General features: G+C 36.6%; 3 protein-coding genes across 3 annotated transcripts; 2 read left to right on the top strand and 1 right to left on the bottom strand.

Moving 5' to 3' along the window:
* Positions 1-87: 87 nt before the first annotated feature.
* Positions 88-2993, top strand: LOC140785305 (butanoate--CoA ligase AAE1-like). Its single transcript, XM_073133143.1, has 3 exons — positions 88-148; positions 227-455; positions 1339-2993. Exons 2-3 carry the CDS (start codon positions 258-260, stop codon positions 2803-2805), a joined length of 1665 nt encoding a protein of 554 aa, XP_072989244.1. The 5' UTR covers positions 88-148; positions 227-257; the 3' UTR covers positions 2806-2993.
* A 1194-nt stretch (positions 2994-4187) lies between these two features.
* On the bottom strand, positions 4188-10237 carry LOC140790562 (WD repeat-containing protein DWA2-like). The gene is made up of 14 exons (XM_073140689.1): positions 9978-10237; positions 9828-9911; positions 9617-9749; positions 9049-9160; positions 8372-8471; positions 7715-7842; positions 7033-7102; positions 6676-6764; positions 6337-6382; positions 6149-6219; positions 5976-6049; positions 5845-5903; positions 4792-4853; positions 4188-4716 (listed from the first exon to the last, which is right to left on the bottom strand). Exons 1-13 carry the CDS (start codon positions 10023-10025, stop codon positions 4812-4814), a joined length of 1056 nt encoding a protein of 351 aa, XP_072996790.1. The 5' UTR covers positions 10026-10237; the 3' UTR covers positions 4188-4716; positions 4792-4811.
* Positions 10238-11750: 1513 nt separating this feature from the next.
* Positions 11751-16064, top strand: LOC140785334 (protein HIGH CHLOROPHYLL FLUORESCENCE PHENOTYPE 244, chloroplastic). The gene is made up of 8 exons (XM_073133195.1): positions 11751-12079; positions 12457-12692; positions 13163-13261; positions 13628-13822; positions 14356-14448; positions 14565-14660; positions 15383-15523; positions 15725-16064. The coding sequence occupies exons 1-8, from the start codon at positions 11920-11922 to the stop codon at positions 15899-15901; spliced, it is 1197 nt and encodes a 398-aa protein (XP_072989296.1). The 5' UTR covers positions 11751-11919; the 3' UTR covers positions 15902-16064.
* Positions 16065-16271: the final 207 nt, after the last annotated feature.

The raw sequence follows: 16271 nt of genomic DNA on the forward strand, positions 1-16271 counted from the left end.
GTTTTATTACGAAAAGGCTCCTAATTGGTCATTGAGAACTTTTTATGTAATGATCGACATATAATATCAAACTTATTACTTATGTAAAAAAGAAACAAGAGTTAATAATTGATAGTGCGGTGTTCATAGTTCCGGCCAGTGTCTGCCCGTCTGATCTCTCTCTCTCTCTCTCTCTCTCTCTCTCTCTCTCTCTCTCTCTCTCTCTCTAATTTACCCTTTTTAGTAGGGATCCAGAGGAGCAAGACAAAGAGCATTCCATGGAGGGAGCGGTCCGGTGCTCCGCCAACTACGTCCCCCTCTCCCCCATAAGCTTCTTGGAGCGAGCTGCCGTCGTCTATGGCGATCGCACGTCCGTCGTCTACGGCTCCATGACGTACACGTGGCGGCAGACGCGCAGCCGCTGCCTCCGGCTCGCCTCCGCTCTCACCCGGTTGGGAGTTTCTCGCCACGACGTCGTAAAGCCTTTAAATCTAACTCTCTTTTCTTGTTTTTTAATCTCTGTATATTATTGAATACTTGATCGATTCCAAGTCAAGAGCTTTAACCTTACATTGTCATCTCCTATACTTGGTTTGGTCGAATTTGGGAATACTACTGATTAGATCTCTATAATTTATATGCCTCAAATTAATTCATGGATTTCTTCCATTTTAGCTTTAGCAGAAAATTAAAAGTGGTCTTAGTTTCCTTTAACTACTGCGTATTATTGTTGCGGATCGGAGTACTTTGTTCTAGTTTATTAGCTCTTCTTGTCGAAAAGCTTAAGCAGGTTGATTTATCTTCTCTTTTTATATCTACAGCATCGGTGTATCTTTGTAGACTCCTACTTATTGTATTTTCTCCTATTCTCTTGAACAGAACACTATACCAACCACTATGCCACTGTTTTGTATTTAATAGCAAAACCAAATGATTTTGTCATGTGACATGAAAGCCGGTTGCTATTACTCATGCAAATTTAGATATAGTTCTGAGGCAGCTAATGCTAGTTGATTAGTCATGACATGAAAAAAATCAAAAGCTTTGTTTTATCCGAGTCCATGCTTGCAAGATAAAGATGGAAAGACTACAAGAAAGTTAGTTTACTCAATACAAGTGCTTCATTATCATAATTCCATGTGTGCTACTCTTATTTGTGAAATTAGAATTAGCATCAGTCCTATAATATCTGATTCTATAGGAATATAAAAGTTGAGGACTCATCTTTTTCTAGCAATATGATTGTAAACAGCTATGCAAGTGCTTTATGCAATTATACTATTGACACAGCTCATAACACTAGTGGAAGTTGCCTGATGTTGCTCATTTCTATCATTATGAGTTACTTGGTGAACTCAGGTTGCGGTACTTGCTCCGAACGTTCCAGCACTATATGAACTACATTTTGGTGTTCCAATGACTGGTGCAGTTCTTTGTACGCTTAATACACGTCATGATTCAGCTATGTTGCAAATCCTTCTGAGGCACTCTGAGGCCAAAATTATCTTTGTTGACTATGAATTGCTTGAAGTTGCCAAAGGAGCTCTAAAACTTCTATCAGCTGCTGAAATAAAGACTCCTGTTCTAGTTGTTATCAGACAATTTGGTGAATCTACTGCTAATTGCAGTCTGACAGGCTCGGTTGACATGGACTATGAGACTATTCTGACGGCTGCATCTCCACAGTTTGAAATCAAGTGGCCTGTTGATGAATGTGAGCCTATATCAGTGAACTATACATCTGGAACCACTTCCAGACCGAAAGGTGTAGTCTACAATCATCGAGGAGCATACCTTAACGCCATTGCCACAATCCTTGTCAATGATATTACCACAATGCCAGTGTATCTATGGACTTTGCCCATGTTCCACTGCAATGGATGGTGCCTTGTATGGGGTATGGCAGCTCAAGGTGGCAAAAACATTTGCATTAGAAATGTGTCAGCAAAGGTCATATTTGACAACATTGCTCAGCACAAGATAACCCACATGGGTGGTGCACCTACAGTTCTGAACATGATCGTGAATGCTCCTATAGCTCATCAGAAGCCGCTGCCTGGTAGGGTTGGTGTCCTGACCGGTGCGGCACCACCTCCTCCTAAGGTTCTATTTAAGATGGAAGAGCTTGGTTTCCATGTCACCCACTCCTATGGTCTCACTGAAACCTATGGTCCTGCTAGTGTTTGCACGTGGAAACCTGAGTGGGATTGCTTGCCAGCCAAGGAGCGTGCAAGGCTTAAGGCTCGCCAGGGCATTCAACATCTTGGGATAGAAGAGCTTGACATCAAAGATCCCACTACTATGAAGAGTGTGCCTGCTGATGGGAAAACAATGGGGGAGGTCATGTTCAGAGGTAACACTGTGATGGATGGGTACTACAAAGATCTGGATTCTACCAAGGAAGCTCTGGCTGGAGGATGGTTTAGATCGGGGGACCTTGGGGTCAAGCATTCTGACGGTTATATACAACTAAAGGACAGATCAAAAGACATTATTATTTCTGGTGGTGAGAATATAAGCACAATCGAGGTTGAGTCTGTTATATTCAATCATCCTGCGGTGCTTGAGGCAGCAGTGGTTGGAAGGCCGGATGAACACTGGGGTGAGACACCTTGTGCTTTTGTGAAGTTGAAAGATGGTGAACATACTAGTTCTGAAGAAATCATTAAATTTTGTCGTACACGGCTGCCACATTATATGGCTCCTAGGAGTGTTGTATTTGATGATCTTCCAAAGACTTCTACAGGAAAGACACAGAAATTTGTCCTCCGGCAGAAGGCAAAGGCCATGGGAAGCCTTTTTAGGATGGGTGGCAGCAAGCTTTAAATTAATACGCAGCCTCTGATGGTCCTAAAATTATGATTTGCATGTAAATGTTCTCTGATGGCCGGACCAGCTTGCATTATTATTTCATCAATTGCCTGTAAAATAATCTTCTTTATTGAAGACCTTCATCAGTGTGAAGTACGATTCTTGCTTAAATTAAGTATCTTTGGCTGTTTAGCCATTGAAAATTTGATGGTTAGTGTTGATCATGCATATACCAAGTTTTGCATCTTATTAGGGAAACATCACACCATTTGAAGGCAAGAATAAGTATCTACTTCTTGATCTATTCTCTCTTTTTTTGTGATTACGCGCTTCATGTCTTTTATAAGCAGCCTTGATTTGTTCATTGGAGAGACCTCATGAACGGTTGTTCCTTTCTGTAGCACAAAAATTCTCGGACAAAATTCCGTAAGGAGTATCTGGACTAAATACTTTCACTGTAGGCACCAATGCAGTTGGTACCCGGTGGCAAAATAGTGGAGCTTCAAATGTATTTTAAGGACGTGCAGTTGGAATGAAAGCAGGGACTATCACAATTGACTGGGCAAAAAAACATACTAGAAATGGCTCTTTATTTAAATAGCAGATTGTGTGGTATTTACATGCGTCTACTTTGCGGTTCTGAAGGTGAGAGTCGCAGGAAACTGAACCTCTACAAGCAAAAGAGGGAAGGGTTCAGTCTCCTCCAGCTTACCTGCAATGGCTCAATCAGCTCTGTTTCATGGTTTTCTCCAGCCTGTGATAAAAGTAAATGAGTTTGCCTTTGGAAGTGAGAATTGGAGGAACCTGAACCTCCAGATTTTTAATGGGTTTAATTTCCTCCAAAGTCTCCCCTTCAATTGTTCAGCGGAATGAGTGCAGCAGGAGAGGCTGGCAAAGATCCAGTTACAATTAGGACAGAGCATCCACCTATACAAGGCTAAGGTATAGTAGCCTTTCCAAAACATGTCTTCTTAGAGCTTGTGAAAGACCCAAGACATTAATCATTTGAGAAAGTCATGCTGTGATAAACTTGCACACTACGTCTAGTGCCAGTTTATAGATCCTATTGGAAAGTTATCCAATAAGGCTTTATTAGTGTTTTTTTGCGCCCATTCTACATAAGCATGTTATAAACTCAAACGTGGGATGTCGACCACCATGCCACTCTAACCTCATCAGAATTTTAAAGCAGAAGTTCTATTACTTGTGAGCTGTCTGTAGATCGTATAGCAATTGGACAACAATTTGCTTGTAATATTTGAATAGTTGAAAAGAACGTACAGTTAGCAAAAACTAGACTATTATGTGAAGTTGATAGTCTAAATATCGGAACAGATGAATGACGACACGGTACACTGAACGACTGTTTGATACGTACATAAAGTACAGGATGAAGATTAAGAAAAGGAAAGAACACAATCCTGGATTTTGATTGAAATGTCAAGAGAATACATCAGTACCCAAGCTTCTATCAGTAGTCTTACAAGAATCGACTTCCAGGAATCACACTCACCTCTGCAACAATTGAAGAATTAAAATATCTCTGCTGAGCCGAAGATTGACTTTCATCCATCTATTCGAAACCTAAGTTGTTCCTTCTCCAATAAATGAAAAGGAATTCACAGATATAGAAGATAAATACAAAATCTAACTGGGGTACTGATCACATGGTCTTCTATTATAGCTGATTGCATATTTTTATTATAGATACCTCGAGTCATTTGTTTACTGGAGAGCATTCTGAACATCAAACAAGGCAGTCTTCAAATTCTGGCAATGTGAAATAAGACTAATCCAGGAAGAATCTTCAAGAAATGTAACTTGTGATGATAATTGATAGTACCCATTCTTGTGCCTAAGAAGTATTGGAGAACAGAAGTAGAACAGCAGATAAACCCATCATGATGCAGTGATCTGCCAAAAACACTGCACAGCACGAGTCAACCTCCACAACTCTTTATGAAAAGTGAAAAATATAGATTTTAGTGTTATATGGCTTACTAGAGAGGATTGGACAGCTTTCACTTTTTCTGCAAGTAAGGTCTCACTGATTCTACAACAACCTGATTTCCAAAGCAATAAGAACCATAAGAGACAAAGATCAATTATATTACAAGATAGAAGTACTGAAATTGAAGATATGACAACCAAGTTCGTATTTTTCTTATATCTTTTTTTAAAGACAAAACACTATATAAAATCTCATCAAGGTTTCTTCATTTTAAAAAGCACATGCCTTCACTCTTGGATTGTCGTCAAATACCTCCAGAAAAAGATATCATGTAAGTACAAAATAAAAATGACCCCAACATCTGATTTAACATGAGGGAACTAACTTATGACGAAGTACGACAAGATCTCCCCCTAGACTCAGACCAAACATACGCAAGTATACCCCTCCTTCCTATACTAATAAGGAGAGTACAGGGAGCCCAATTAAAAAATACCAAGGACATCAAAAGAAAGATGATCAGAACATGGGCTCTTCCTTTTGCATGGTCAAAGTGGCCATATCTTCTTCAAAATTTGACTATCACATGATGGAATCATATTCATCCATGTGATAAAAATTGGACTCATATAGGTTTTATAATCTTAGCCTCTTAGGTGCATCTGATGGCAAAAATAAAGTGAGAAGATAAATTCCAGCTAATGAGTTACCATTTAGATTTCACAAGGTCACACTGGACTTGCCCGACCATGAGAGCCTCTTTTGATCAAGTTTATCGGTTACAAAGATACTCCAATGGTTGTGAGGATGATTTGATACTATCGTGGACTGACCACTAAGATAGATAGGATGTCGAAAAGGACTACAAAATTATAAAGATTGTCATTCTGTACTAAAATAACAATAATTTTTATTTGTTGGACAGGACATTTTTCTCTAGTTGTCTTTTGACACACAACAATAAAAATGAAAGTCGGCTACCCCTCCCCCTCGCACCCCACAAAAGAAAAAAGAAAAAAAAACCAATGCACACGATCACAGTCACTCTCGGGAACAAAGTATAATAGGCACCATCAAGCAGAAGTGTTTGATAATTTACTTACTCTTCCATCATAGGACAATGATGCAAATATCAAAGGTTCACGTGAGCTCCATGAAATACCTGACATTTGGTTAAGTATGTAAGCCTGTTCAAATTTCAAATTCCAATGAGGCAGGAGAACTTTGAAATTACCATAGATGCTATCTTCATAATCAGTATACGAGTTTAATAGTGGATCTGCCTGCCTTCTCGGTGAGTCAACAGGACTAAGAAAAGGAAAACATCAGAACAATAATTTAGCAAAGAAAAGCAAAAGGTAAAGGAAAACAATTAATGCCATGAGCTCTTATTGGAAAATGTAAAACCTTTCAGGTGTTGAATTATCCCCAGAAATTGTAACCGACCATAAATTTACAGTTGAATCTGTACCACCACTCTGTAAGGTTGCAGTCTCATCAGCAAAAAAGGCACACGCGCACACACACACACACTTATATATATGTATATGTGTATATATATATAGATTGAGAGAGAGAGAGAGAGAGAGAGAGACCAGAATCAGCTCGTCATATTCGGGGTTGTGACGAACAGCCCATGTCCTGCCAAAACAGAACAAACCTTTACACCAAGTAACACAAGAGTAATTAAACAGCACGGTCCACAAGCAGCCAGGTAAGGTCTAAAGTACACATTCCTTATGATGTTATAATCACTCCGGTAAAATACACACTAACATGTAGAAAATAAGAATCATACTTATAATTACACTAGCGAAATCAAATGTGTAATGTTATGATAAAAAGAAAATCATATTTATAATTACATTAACAAGATGGAATGTTATGATTAAAGGTTCTTTTTAGCAGTTTTACGATGAAATAAGAGAAAGTACCAATGTACATGCCCAGGAAGCTCTTTCAGAGGAAACTTAGACATTCTAAGATCCCATAAGCGTATCCCAGATTCATCTTCTGCAGTGGCCTGCAATATTTGTATTGACAATTCCTAATCAGTCTTACTATAAGAAATTATGAAGGCCCAGAGAAAACAAAAGTGCACAAAAGTACAAAACAATAAATAAAGAAATAAACATCATATATATGTTCAAGCTCAACACTAGTTGAAATTGAATCACAAACAATTGCACAGAATATGAACTAAAAGTAAAACGTCTTCTACTTGCAATTGAGAAAAACATATGCCATTTGACTTGGACCATAAGAAAATTTAGAAAAAAAATGATACTCACTAGTATGTGCTGCTTCTTTGGGTTATAATCGACATCCCTAACATGTGCATGCTCAATAGTATTGGCCTTCCTGAAAGGAATAATATTATTAGGATAATCAGTAATAAAATCAAGTATTTTTTAAACTAAACCTAAAGTGGATTTACTCTGGGTACCAGCATAATAGTTCCCTGTTAAGTACACATGAAACTATTGACATACTATACAATAAACAGGAGAATAGCATCACAAACTGAGTTTTTATATGTTACTAAATTCTTATTAAATAAATTGACTTGAAAAGCACAGTTTTCTAAATCAACAAGCAAAAAGATCGAGTGGGACTGGGAAGAATTTTGATTAGAGCAAGAAAAGAGAAATGATATCAAGTATAAAAACCTGGATCTACAATCTACATACAAGAAAATTTATAATAATTATGACATTGGCAAATAAGGCATCTCAGGCTAATTTCTCTAATAATGTGAAACTAGGAAAACCATTCTAACCAATGTTTAAACTATAATCAAATAGTAGTTAATAAAATGCTTAATCACATTATCCAGAAAGAAGTGTTTCTGTTATTTTTCAATCCGTCGTGATTTTCAGATGCTTCAAAAATCAATTCAAGAATAAAATGGAACAGTTAGAATAGCAGAAAAGTTTAGCTGCCACATTGAGAATATAAGAGGAAATATCATACTTCATAGTGCGAAGATCCCAGCACTGAAGTGATGAATCACAAATTGCTGCAACAGCATTTCGATCATGTGGATCCCAAGCTCCACCAGATAAATTGTGAAGCATGCCAACAGACTCTTGTGATATTACCTATATCTTGCAAACTTGTATAAGAACCACATAAAGGGATATAGAGCTACAGAGAGCCAGAAGTAGATCTTCCTCTACGAACAAATCTATGTAAAGAGAGTGGAGAATATGAAAGCACAACTCTGCTAGTATGTAAGAGAAAATAGGAGAGTCCGCCCAATGGTTTATCATGTATTTAGCTATACAAAATGGGATATTATCTGAACAAGTTAGACAGGTAAGTAAGACAGAGGCAAATTAGGTTGACATCTCTTTTGCAATTTGAAACAACAGCATAAGTTGAAAGTTTGTACTTGCACTAATTAAAAAGTTGGTGCTTCTTGACACCTATATTCCTACAGAATTAGAAACATGTTGAAAGTTGAACATTTTATGTTTTAACCACAAGTAACCAGATCATCCTTACAACCATTTTTAAATTGATAATCATAAGCATGCGAGTTGCTATATGTTAGGTGTGACAACAGCTTCCTCGATGAATCTTATTTTAACTAGAATAGCTCAGCCAAAGTTCAACCAAAAGTCACACCTTGGCTATCTTACTTGAAGAATCTATGCTCCACAGGAACAGATTTCCCTCATCAATGCTAATTAGTTTATCATGCTTTCCCATGGGCCACCAAAGAATACTGTCAAAAAATACGATACATCAGATAGTGTGGCTATTTCTTTTTGAGGAACATTTTGTAATGAAAGGTCTTGTCTAAAGAAGAGAATGAAAAGAAAATTTTAAGAGAGACAAATAGAGCAGACTTCTAAAGTGCAATATTAGTCATTACTGTTGACAAATAAGCAAATTACTTCTTACTTCTTAGAGGCATTATTTACTCAGGCCATCTTTAGAATGTGTAATAAAAATGTATAGATAGGTGGATTGTGTTTGTTTCTCATGTCAGGAGTGTTTTAGTTAAGAAGACCAAAGTTAGTAATCTGATGTTTACTGCATGTGCATGGCATACATAGCACAGTAAGACATAATGGGATCATCAATGACTTTGCTGTCAATTGGTCAAAACATACGCTAAATGATTTAGCATAAGGACAAAAAACAAAAGCATATTGACAAATGCTAAGCAATTATACATCAAGTTTAATGAAAAGGTGAGAGGGTTAAATTCATAAATCACTCAAGACAGGCCCAGCCTCTAGAAACAACATAAAGAATCGAGGATCTAACTGTGAATAATCAGAGGAATACAAACTCACGATTTGATCTTGAAGGTATGTTCATCAAGGGAAACAAGTTGTTCTAATTGTGGGGCATTTGACTGGCCATAAAGCTCTGGAATCTTCCAGATGGATGCTCCATATGTTTCACCTTCAAACACATATCAAAAGCACATAATCACATATTTACATTGAATTAACACTTACAAAATCCAGAATTTGATGCCTTATCATTAATTTAATCAGATTTCTCGCCTTTATGCAGATTGTGACTATTTCTAAACCAAGGGTATGGAAGAAGAGAAAACAGATGAATTTAAATCCATCTGCTACTAAAACTCACCAACTCAAGAAGAAATCATGACAAGGCAACATTCCTTGATTAAACTGTGAAAGTGTTGTTTCTGATATGACTCACTTATCTCAACTTAATTTAAATGCTTCTTGCCGCAAAAGCTAAGTGTAGATTAACTTAATTTACATGATTCTCAACCGTGAGATCAATTTAATATAATTAAACTCTTATCGTAAGTGTAGATCACATGTACGTTTACATCTAAAAGCTAAATATCATTAAAAAAATTCTAACAAAGATCGGATCGCTCACCGGAGGTGAAGACGGTGGAGAAGATCCTCGGATCGTAGGGGCAAGACTTGAGATCCCAGATCTCGTTAGGATGGTAGAACAATCCTTCGCACACGAGCTCGAATCCCGATTCCGACAGCCGGATCAGATGCACCTGAATCGAGAACAATGCCAAGATTATGGAGGGAAAGGAAGGAGCGAAGAGATTAGAGTTTGAGGGAAGATCCTCGACCTCGTTCTCTTCCTTGAGGCTTAGGGTTCCGGCGAGGAAGGTGGTGTGATCGGGGTCGGCTTTGACGTCGGAGATGCATCTGGCCTGGAAAAGAGGACACAGGTGAGTTCTAAAAGCTTCCATGGTTACAGGCTCGAAGGAGGAGTTTACCTGGTACTTGAGGCCGCCGTAGACGACGCCCGTGGATCCGCCCTGCATCGCCCGGTGACTTTGAGAAGACGGTGACGTTAACGGTCGCTGAGCTGCTTGCTGTTGTTGTTTTCTAAGACTTAAGAGGCTTTCGACGTTCGGATCGGCTCACCGCCGCCCAGAAAATGTGAGATGCACGTGAGGCTAGTGCCAATTTTCGCTGTGATTTATTCGACAAAAATAAATTTTATTTTGGGGTTAATTACAGGACTCACTAAACTGCTCTCCATTTTCACACATCCTCTCTTATTTATTTATTTATTTATTTATTTATAATATCTCTTGACCCTTGACAGTGTTGGCATAAAACATTACACAATTATTTTACTCTCAACTTTCTTTTCTTTCTCTGAAGATAACATGGTCTAAAATTAATTAAGTGACAGTCATGTGATATTTTTTAACTTAAAAATCCAAATAGATAATTAACATAGTAGAAATTTCTATGCTTAAAAATAAATAAAAATATATATGTGAAAATAAAAAATAGTTTAAAGGAGTAAGGACCGAAAGTATAATTATTATTATTTTTAAGCAACAGTTTATGTAGGGTTCAAGTTTTTAAATTTACTTAGCGTTGTTGTGTCCTTTTCAATAAAAATTGGTGATTTGTACTTAAAACAGAGTGCATTTTATATTTTATGGGAGAGGCACATTTTACATTTTTCTTACAATTTTTTTTTTTCTTCCAATAAAAATGAAGAAGAAAGTTACTACAATTATTCTTTTTTCTTTATCCTTTTATTACAAATTTTAGAATAAAATATTCATAATATGGGGATTCTCTTTCTTCTTAATAGTGTTACTATTTTGGATGAAAGAATAGATTTTTACACTACAAGTAGTGTAGTCTCCTTCATAAATTTATAAACAAATAATATATTTTGTTATAGTTGAAGTCTAAAATAGCATTGGTTCAATTAAAACGTATTATATAAATATCTTATAAATTTTGTAGTTAGTTTACTTAATTTATAGTTTATACTAAGTAAAATAAAGTAATAGTAGTTCAATTACAATGTATTACGTAATTAATTATGTATTCATAAATTAAGTAAGTAATATATTCTAATTGGACATATAAATATTAGATCAATTACAACATATTAAATAAATTATGAATTTTATGTATTAATTATATCATATGTTATATGTTTTAATTAGAATATAAACAATAATTCAATTATATATAATTAAATATGTTATTTTGTCAACTACAAATTAGAAACTAAGTAAACTAATAATAAAATTTACAAAATTACGAATATACAATAATTATGAATTACGCAATGAAACTATTGAACACAATTAATTTCTTATTCAAATTTATTAATTACGGATACTGCCCATTCTATCGTAAAAATATAAGTGTTCAATAACTACGAATTACATAAGAAAATTATAAAAATACATTGTATTTTTGGTGCAAATCACCGGATTAAAATGGATGAAAATTAGTCCTCAATGGGTATATAAATAGTATAGAGTTCTTTATTAGCCCACTAGAGTGAAGTCATCAGAGTCTCATTTACATCATCAACGGTCATGAAGCGTCCACGATGGCTTGTCAGGAATCAGAGGAACAGAGCCAGCGTGGCCAATCGGATGATCCGATCCACTTCGACGTGGCGGAATTGAGATCGACTGCTTCGCATCACCACCTCTTCCCACCCATTCCCTCCTACCCATAACGATCGGATTGCCTATATCTTCGATGCAGGAATTACGTAATTCTTGGGGTACTTATCGATCTTTTACTGGCTTAACGATTAGATTCCAACATTCATGTATGCAGGAGTTCCTCCCCTCCTCTCGCCTTCCCCTTAATTGGAAGCCTTGCCTTCGTGGGAGGAAGGCCAAGGGAGCAGCTGAAGTAATCCAACTACTCCCGTAGCAATCTCCAATGGCGTCAAGGCTTGGCTCTCTCCCTCCTGCACTCACCTCCTCCACTCACATCCATCACGGCCGACGCAAGCACACCTCCCTCTCTTGGGGCCGTTCGTTAGCGACAACGTCTCACTCCGAGCTCTTCTACTCATCCTCCTCTTCTTCTCTGGCTCCAGGTGAGTTTCAGTTCCCCTCCTCAAAATTTTGTATTTTATTATACTCTAATTTGAATCCAAGTAGGTTTAATCCACCATTTATCGCAAAAACCTTAAGTTTTTTAGTAAGAATTGCGTCCAATATTTACTTATATGAGTTTCTTCGGATTTTAAATACTTTAAATCATGAAATTGTTCTCATCATTAATGCATCTCCTTCTGTGGTACTTAAACCAAAAAAACAAAACACATGCTCCTGAAGGTTTGCCATTTTGTGTATCAATTCTGAAAGTAATTAATCTTTGCCAGCATAACTATTTAGGAATTAATTTTATACTATTGATATTATACTAAAAATGTGAGTCCTCTGATAGTGTTTTATCCACATTGTGTTTCAGGTATATCTTGCTCGCGATTTATGGTTACTTGTAACGCTCAGACAGTAGTGTCAACTAGTATGTCGCAGGGGACTCCTGTTAGACCTACAAGCATTTTAGTTGTTGGAGCTACTGGAACTTTGGGACGGCAGGTGGTTAGGAGGGCATTAGATGAAGGCTATGATGTTAGATGTCTTGTAAGACCTCGGCCAGCTCCTGCTGATTTTCTTCGGGATTGGGGTGCCACAGTTGTCAACGTATGTTTCAAGTCCATATTTTTCATACTGTAGGCTTCTGTTCACTCTTTCTACACAGTATTGCTGCTATAGTAGTTCTATCTTAGTTTTGAAACTTTTCAAGAGTAGTCAATGTAAGCAACAAAGTGGAGAATTTTTAAAACTATGACACTGTGCATCTTGTAGCTTTCTGCTTCACAACATCTGCAAACTTTTAATACTTTGTGTATTCAAGTACTGCTTGCATTAGTTTTCTCATTTTGGAAAAGTATCGACTACACAATTCCACCAGATAGGTTGATTTTGTTTCATTTGCTTGATGGATAATACGCCCATATGATGGAAGGTGTTTCAATAGTATATGTTTCATCTGGTGGGGGGATGCCATAATTTCAGCACTTCTAGATTCTTTTTTTGTTTCTTTTCGATGCATATATAACTGAATTCTCTTTCGTTCATTCTAAGTTTGTTCTCCTGTGATATCTGATCAGGGTGACCTCAACAAACCAGAATCTATACCTGCAACTCTTGTTGGTATTCATACAGTCATTGATTGTGCAACAGGACGACCAGAAGAGCCTATTCAGACGGTATGTTGTTTATGCCAAATATTGACATTTTTAATTCAAAATGAACCAATTCATCATTTCAATTCTTTCTTTATTTCTTTTTACCTTTCTTCTATTGTTGTTCGACTTTCCATCTCTTTATTGTGAGATAATATTTCTATCTTGTTTACTTGGATGTGTCAATTTGCCTATTTGCCGTTCTCTTATGCATGCTTTCCGACTTTATTTACTCTCCTATCTATTCTGTGTTACTCTGTAATGATGAGTAGAAATATAATTGATAGTTTTCTTTGTATCTGTATATCTATCGTTTCTATGATGAGTAATGCGATAAGCATGTAAAAGACACTTGCTCAGCCTTCAGTCTAATGGATTTATTTTGTTTAGGTAGATTGGGAAGGAAAAGTTGCTCTAATACAGTGTGCAAAAGCAATGGGAATTCAGAAGTACATATTCTATTCTATCCACAATTGTGATAAGCATCCTGAAGTTCCTTTGATGGAAATCAAGCACTGCACAGAGAAGTTTCTTCAGGATTCTGGTCTTAACTACATTGTTATTCGATTATGCGGCTTTATGCAGGTAACCCACAACCTAAATCAGAATTCTGATGATGGTACCAGTTATGTTTGAAATGACTCAAATTATCTCAGTACAAAATAGTACCAAGTACTGTTTCAAACATAGGTTGACTGGTCACATTATACTAGGCGAAAAAATGGTTACCTATCTTCCTGGATATGAAGAAGCTTAACTAAAGCTCTGTAACTTAAAATCAAATAAGATGGCCTTGACTAACAAATGGAATAATATTTCATAAAATTTGTATGAAGTGCATGACTTGCAATATTGAAAGTACATTTTATTAAGGAACTGTATATGAAAGAAATAAATCTAACTGATTGTTTTTCTTATTCATTTTATGCAGCATATTGTCATAATATTCAACTTACCCTAAAACTATCTTAAAACATCTTGCTTGACTTGCTTCTCCTCTGCATATAAATTTTCAAGGTTTCTTCCTGCAACTTGCATTCTTTACTGCCTATTTATGACGCTACTCTCCGTGTTTGTGATTTTGAATACTTCCTTCTACTTGTCAAATATTCCAATAGGGTCTAATCGGGCAGTATGCTGTGCCTATACTAGAAGACAAGTCAGTATGGGGAACTGATGCCCCAACTCGAATCGCTTACATGGACACCCAGGTTTCCCTTCGAGCTTTCACAAATTAATGTCTTGATGCTTTGCTTGAGAAATGATTACTTCTCTTTAAGTTGTCATTTTAAATGTTTGATTGAAAACCTATTTGGTGTCACTCCAGGATATAGCCCGTTTGACTTTTATAGCTATGCGCAGTGAGAAAGTCAGTAAGAAGCTCCTGACTTTTGCTGGACCTCGTGCATGGACAACTCAAGAGGTAGGAAAGGATTTATTGCAATGTGAAATTGGACAACCAAATTCATCATATAAATCTTGTTACCATTTAGCACATTCTACATATGATACTCTTTAAGAAACAACTTCCACCTGTAAAGTTAGAGTTTCCTGCTGAACTTTGCTCAGGAAGGGAAACACTAGGGATAGGTTTAATTCCAAGACTAGCTGATGTACTCTGTAGTCAAATCCTGCCTGCCGCAACCAATTGGCATCTTCTACTTTGAGTGGGTTATGAACATATGTTAAGAAACAAAAAAAAGGAGAACAGCAACCTGCTTCTTAAATGATTATTAATGTGCTGATGCTTACTCAAAGATCATCCTGAATGATGCATAAATTCTCTCGAGTTTATGATCTATAAAACCTTAAAGGGTGTGAGGGCAGCTTAATTCTGTGCTGCATAAATGGTCACGTGTCCAAATTCTGATTACAAACATCTAAAGATTTATGCATCAGCATCCTGACATTTTATTTACTAATTTATACAGATATCAAAACTTGAAGAAGACGTGACCAATATGTTATACATCATATTTCTGTGCTACATAAGATCTTCTAGGAATATGTCCTAATAAAAAAAGTAATGCTACACTTTTTGTTCCTGTAGAATAGTTGGGATCATTTAAGTCAATTCCTGTAGAAAATGTGAGAATTATTTACTATTAAGTTCTGAAATTCTCATTCTTTTCCTTTTCCATCCAGGTGATCGCTTTGTGTGAGAGATTAGCAGGGCAGGATGCAAATGTAACCACTGTCCCCGTTTCAGTCTTAAAGTTCACTCGCCAATTAACAAGGTTATTCCAGTGGACAAATGATGTGGCTGATAGATTGGCTTTTTCTGAGGTAATCATTCACATCGAGCTCTGTCTTCTTGCAGCACTCAAATGCAATGAATAGCACACCATTAGTCTTGACATAATTGAATCAAAGGTCTCCCAGTGATTAATTTTCTCGGTCATTCATTTCCAACAATTCCATTTTATTGACTTGTTTATGTTGGACCTTTAGAGAACTTTATCCCTGATCTCCTTTGCATGACTTCAGGTTCTCTCGAGTGACATGGTTTTCTCAGTTCCAATGACAGAGACATATAGCCTCCTTGGGGTGGATCAGAAAGACATTCTAACCTTAGAGAAGTATTTGCAGGAGTACTTCACCAATATCTTGAAGAAACTGAAAGATATCAAAGCACAGTCGAAGCAAACAGATATTTATCTATGATGAGGCATGTTGACTCTACAAAGAGGTGGTGGTACTGCTCCCCCATTGATAATAGATGCATCTATTAGTTGTAAATGAAATCAATGTTTTGATTCCATAATGCATTGTGTGCTTCAATTTTTGTTATCAACTACATTTGGCTATAAAGTTTAACTTGTTCATAGTCTCACTTGTACCACCAGAAAGTCTTGAATAACTCATTGGCATGCTATCATAAGACAATTCTTCTGATATGCAGGAACAGAAGTAAGAAAACAATTGGGAAAATAAATGTAAAACAAAAGCAGATAATCAACAAACAAAGCTGGAATTGTTGTGAAATTACTTAATAAATAACAAGAAATTATTCTGGAAGCATTTTCCCAGCAGC

The sequence above is a fragment of the Typha latifolia genome, chromosome 1 (genome assembly GCF_019914945.1).
Source record: "Typha latifolia isolate L0001 chromosome 1, TyphaL0001v2, whole genome shotgun sequence".
NCBI lineage: Eukaryota > Viridiplantae > Streptophyta > Magnoliopsida > Poales > Typhaceae > Typha > Typha latifolia.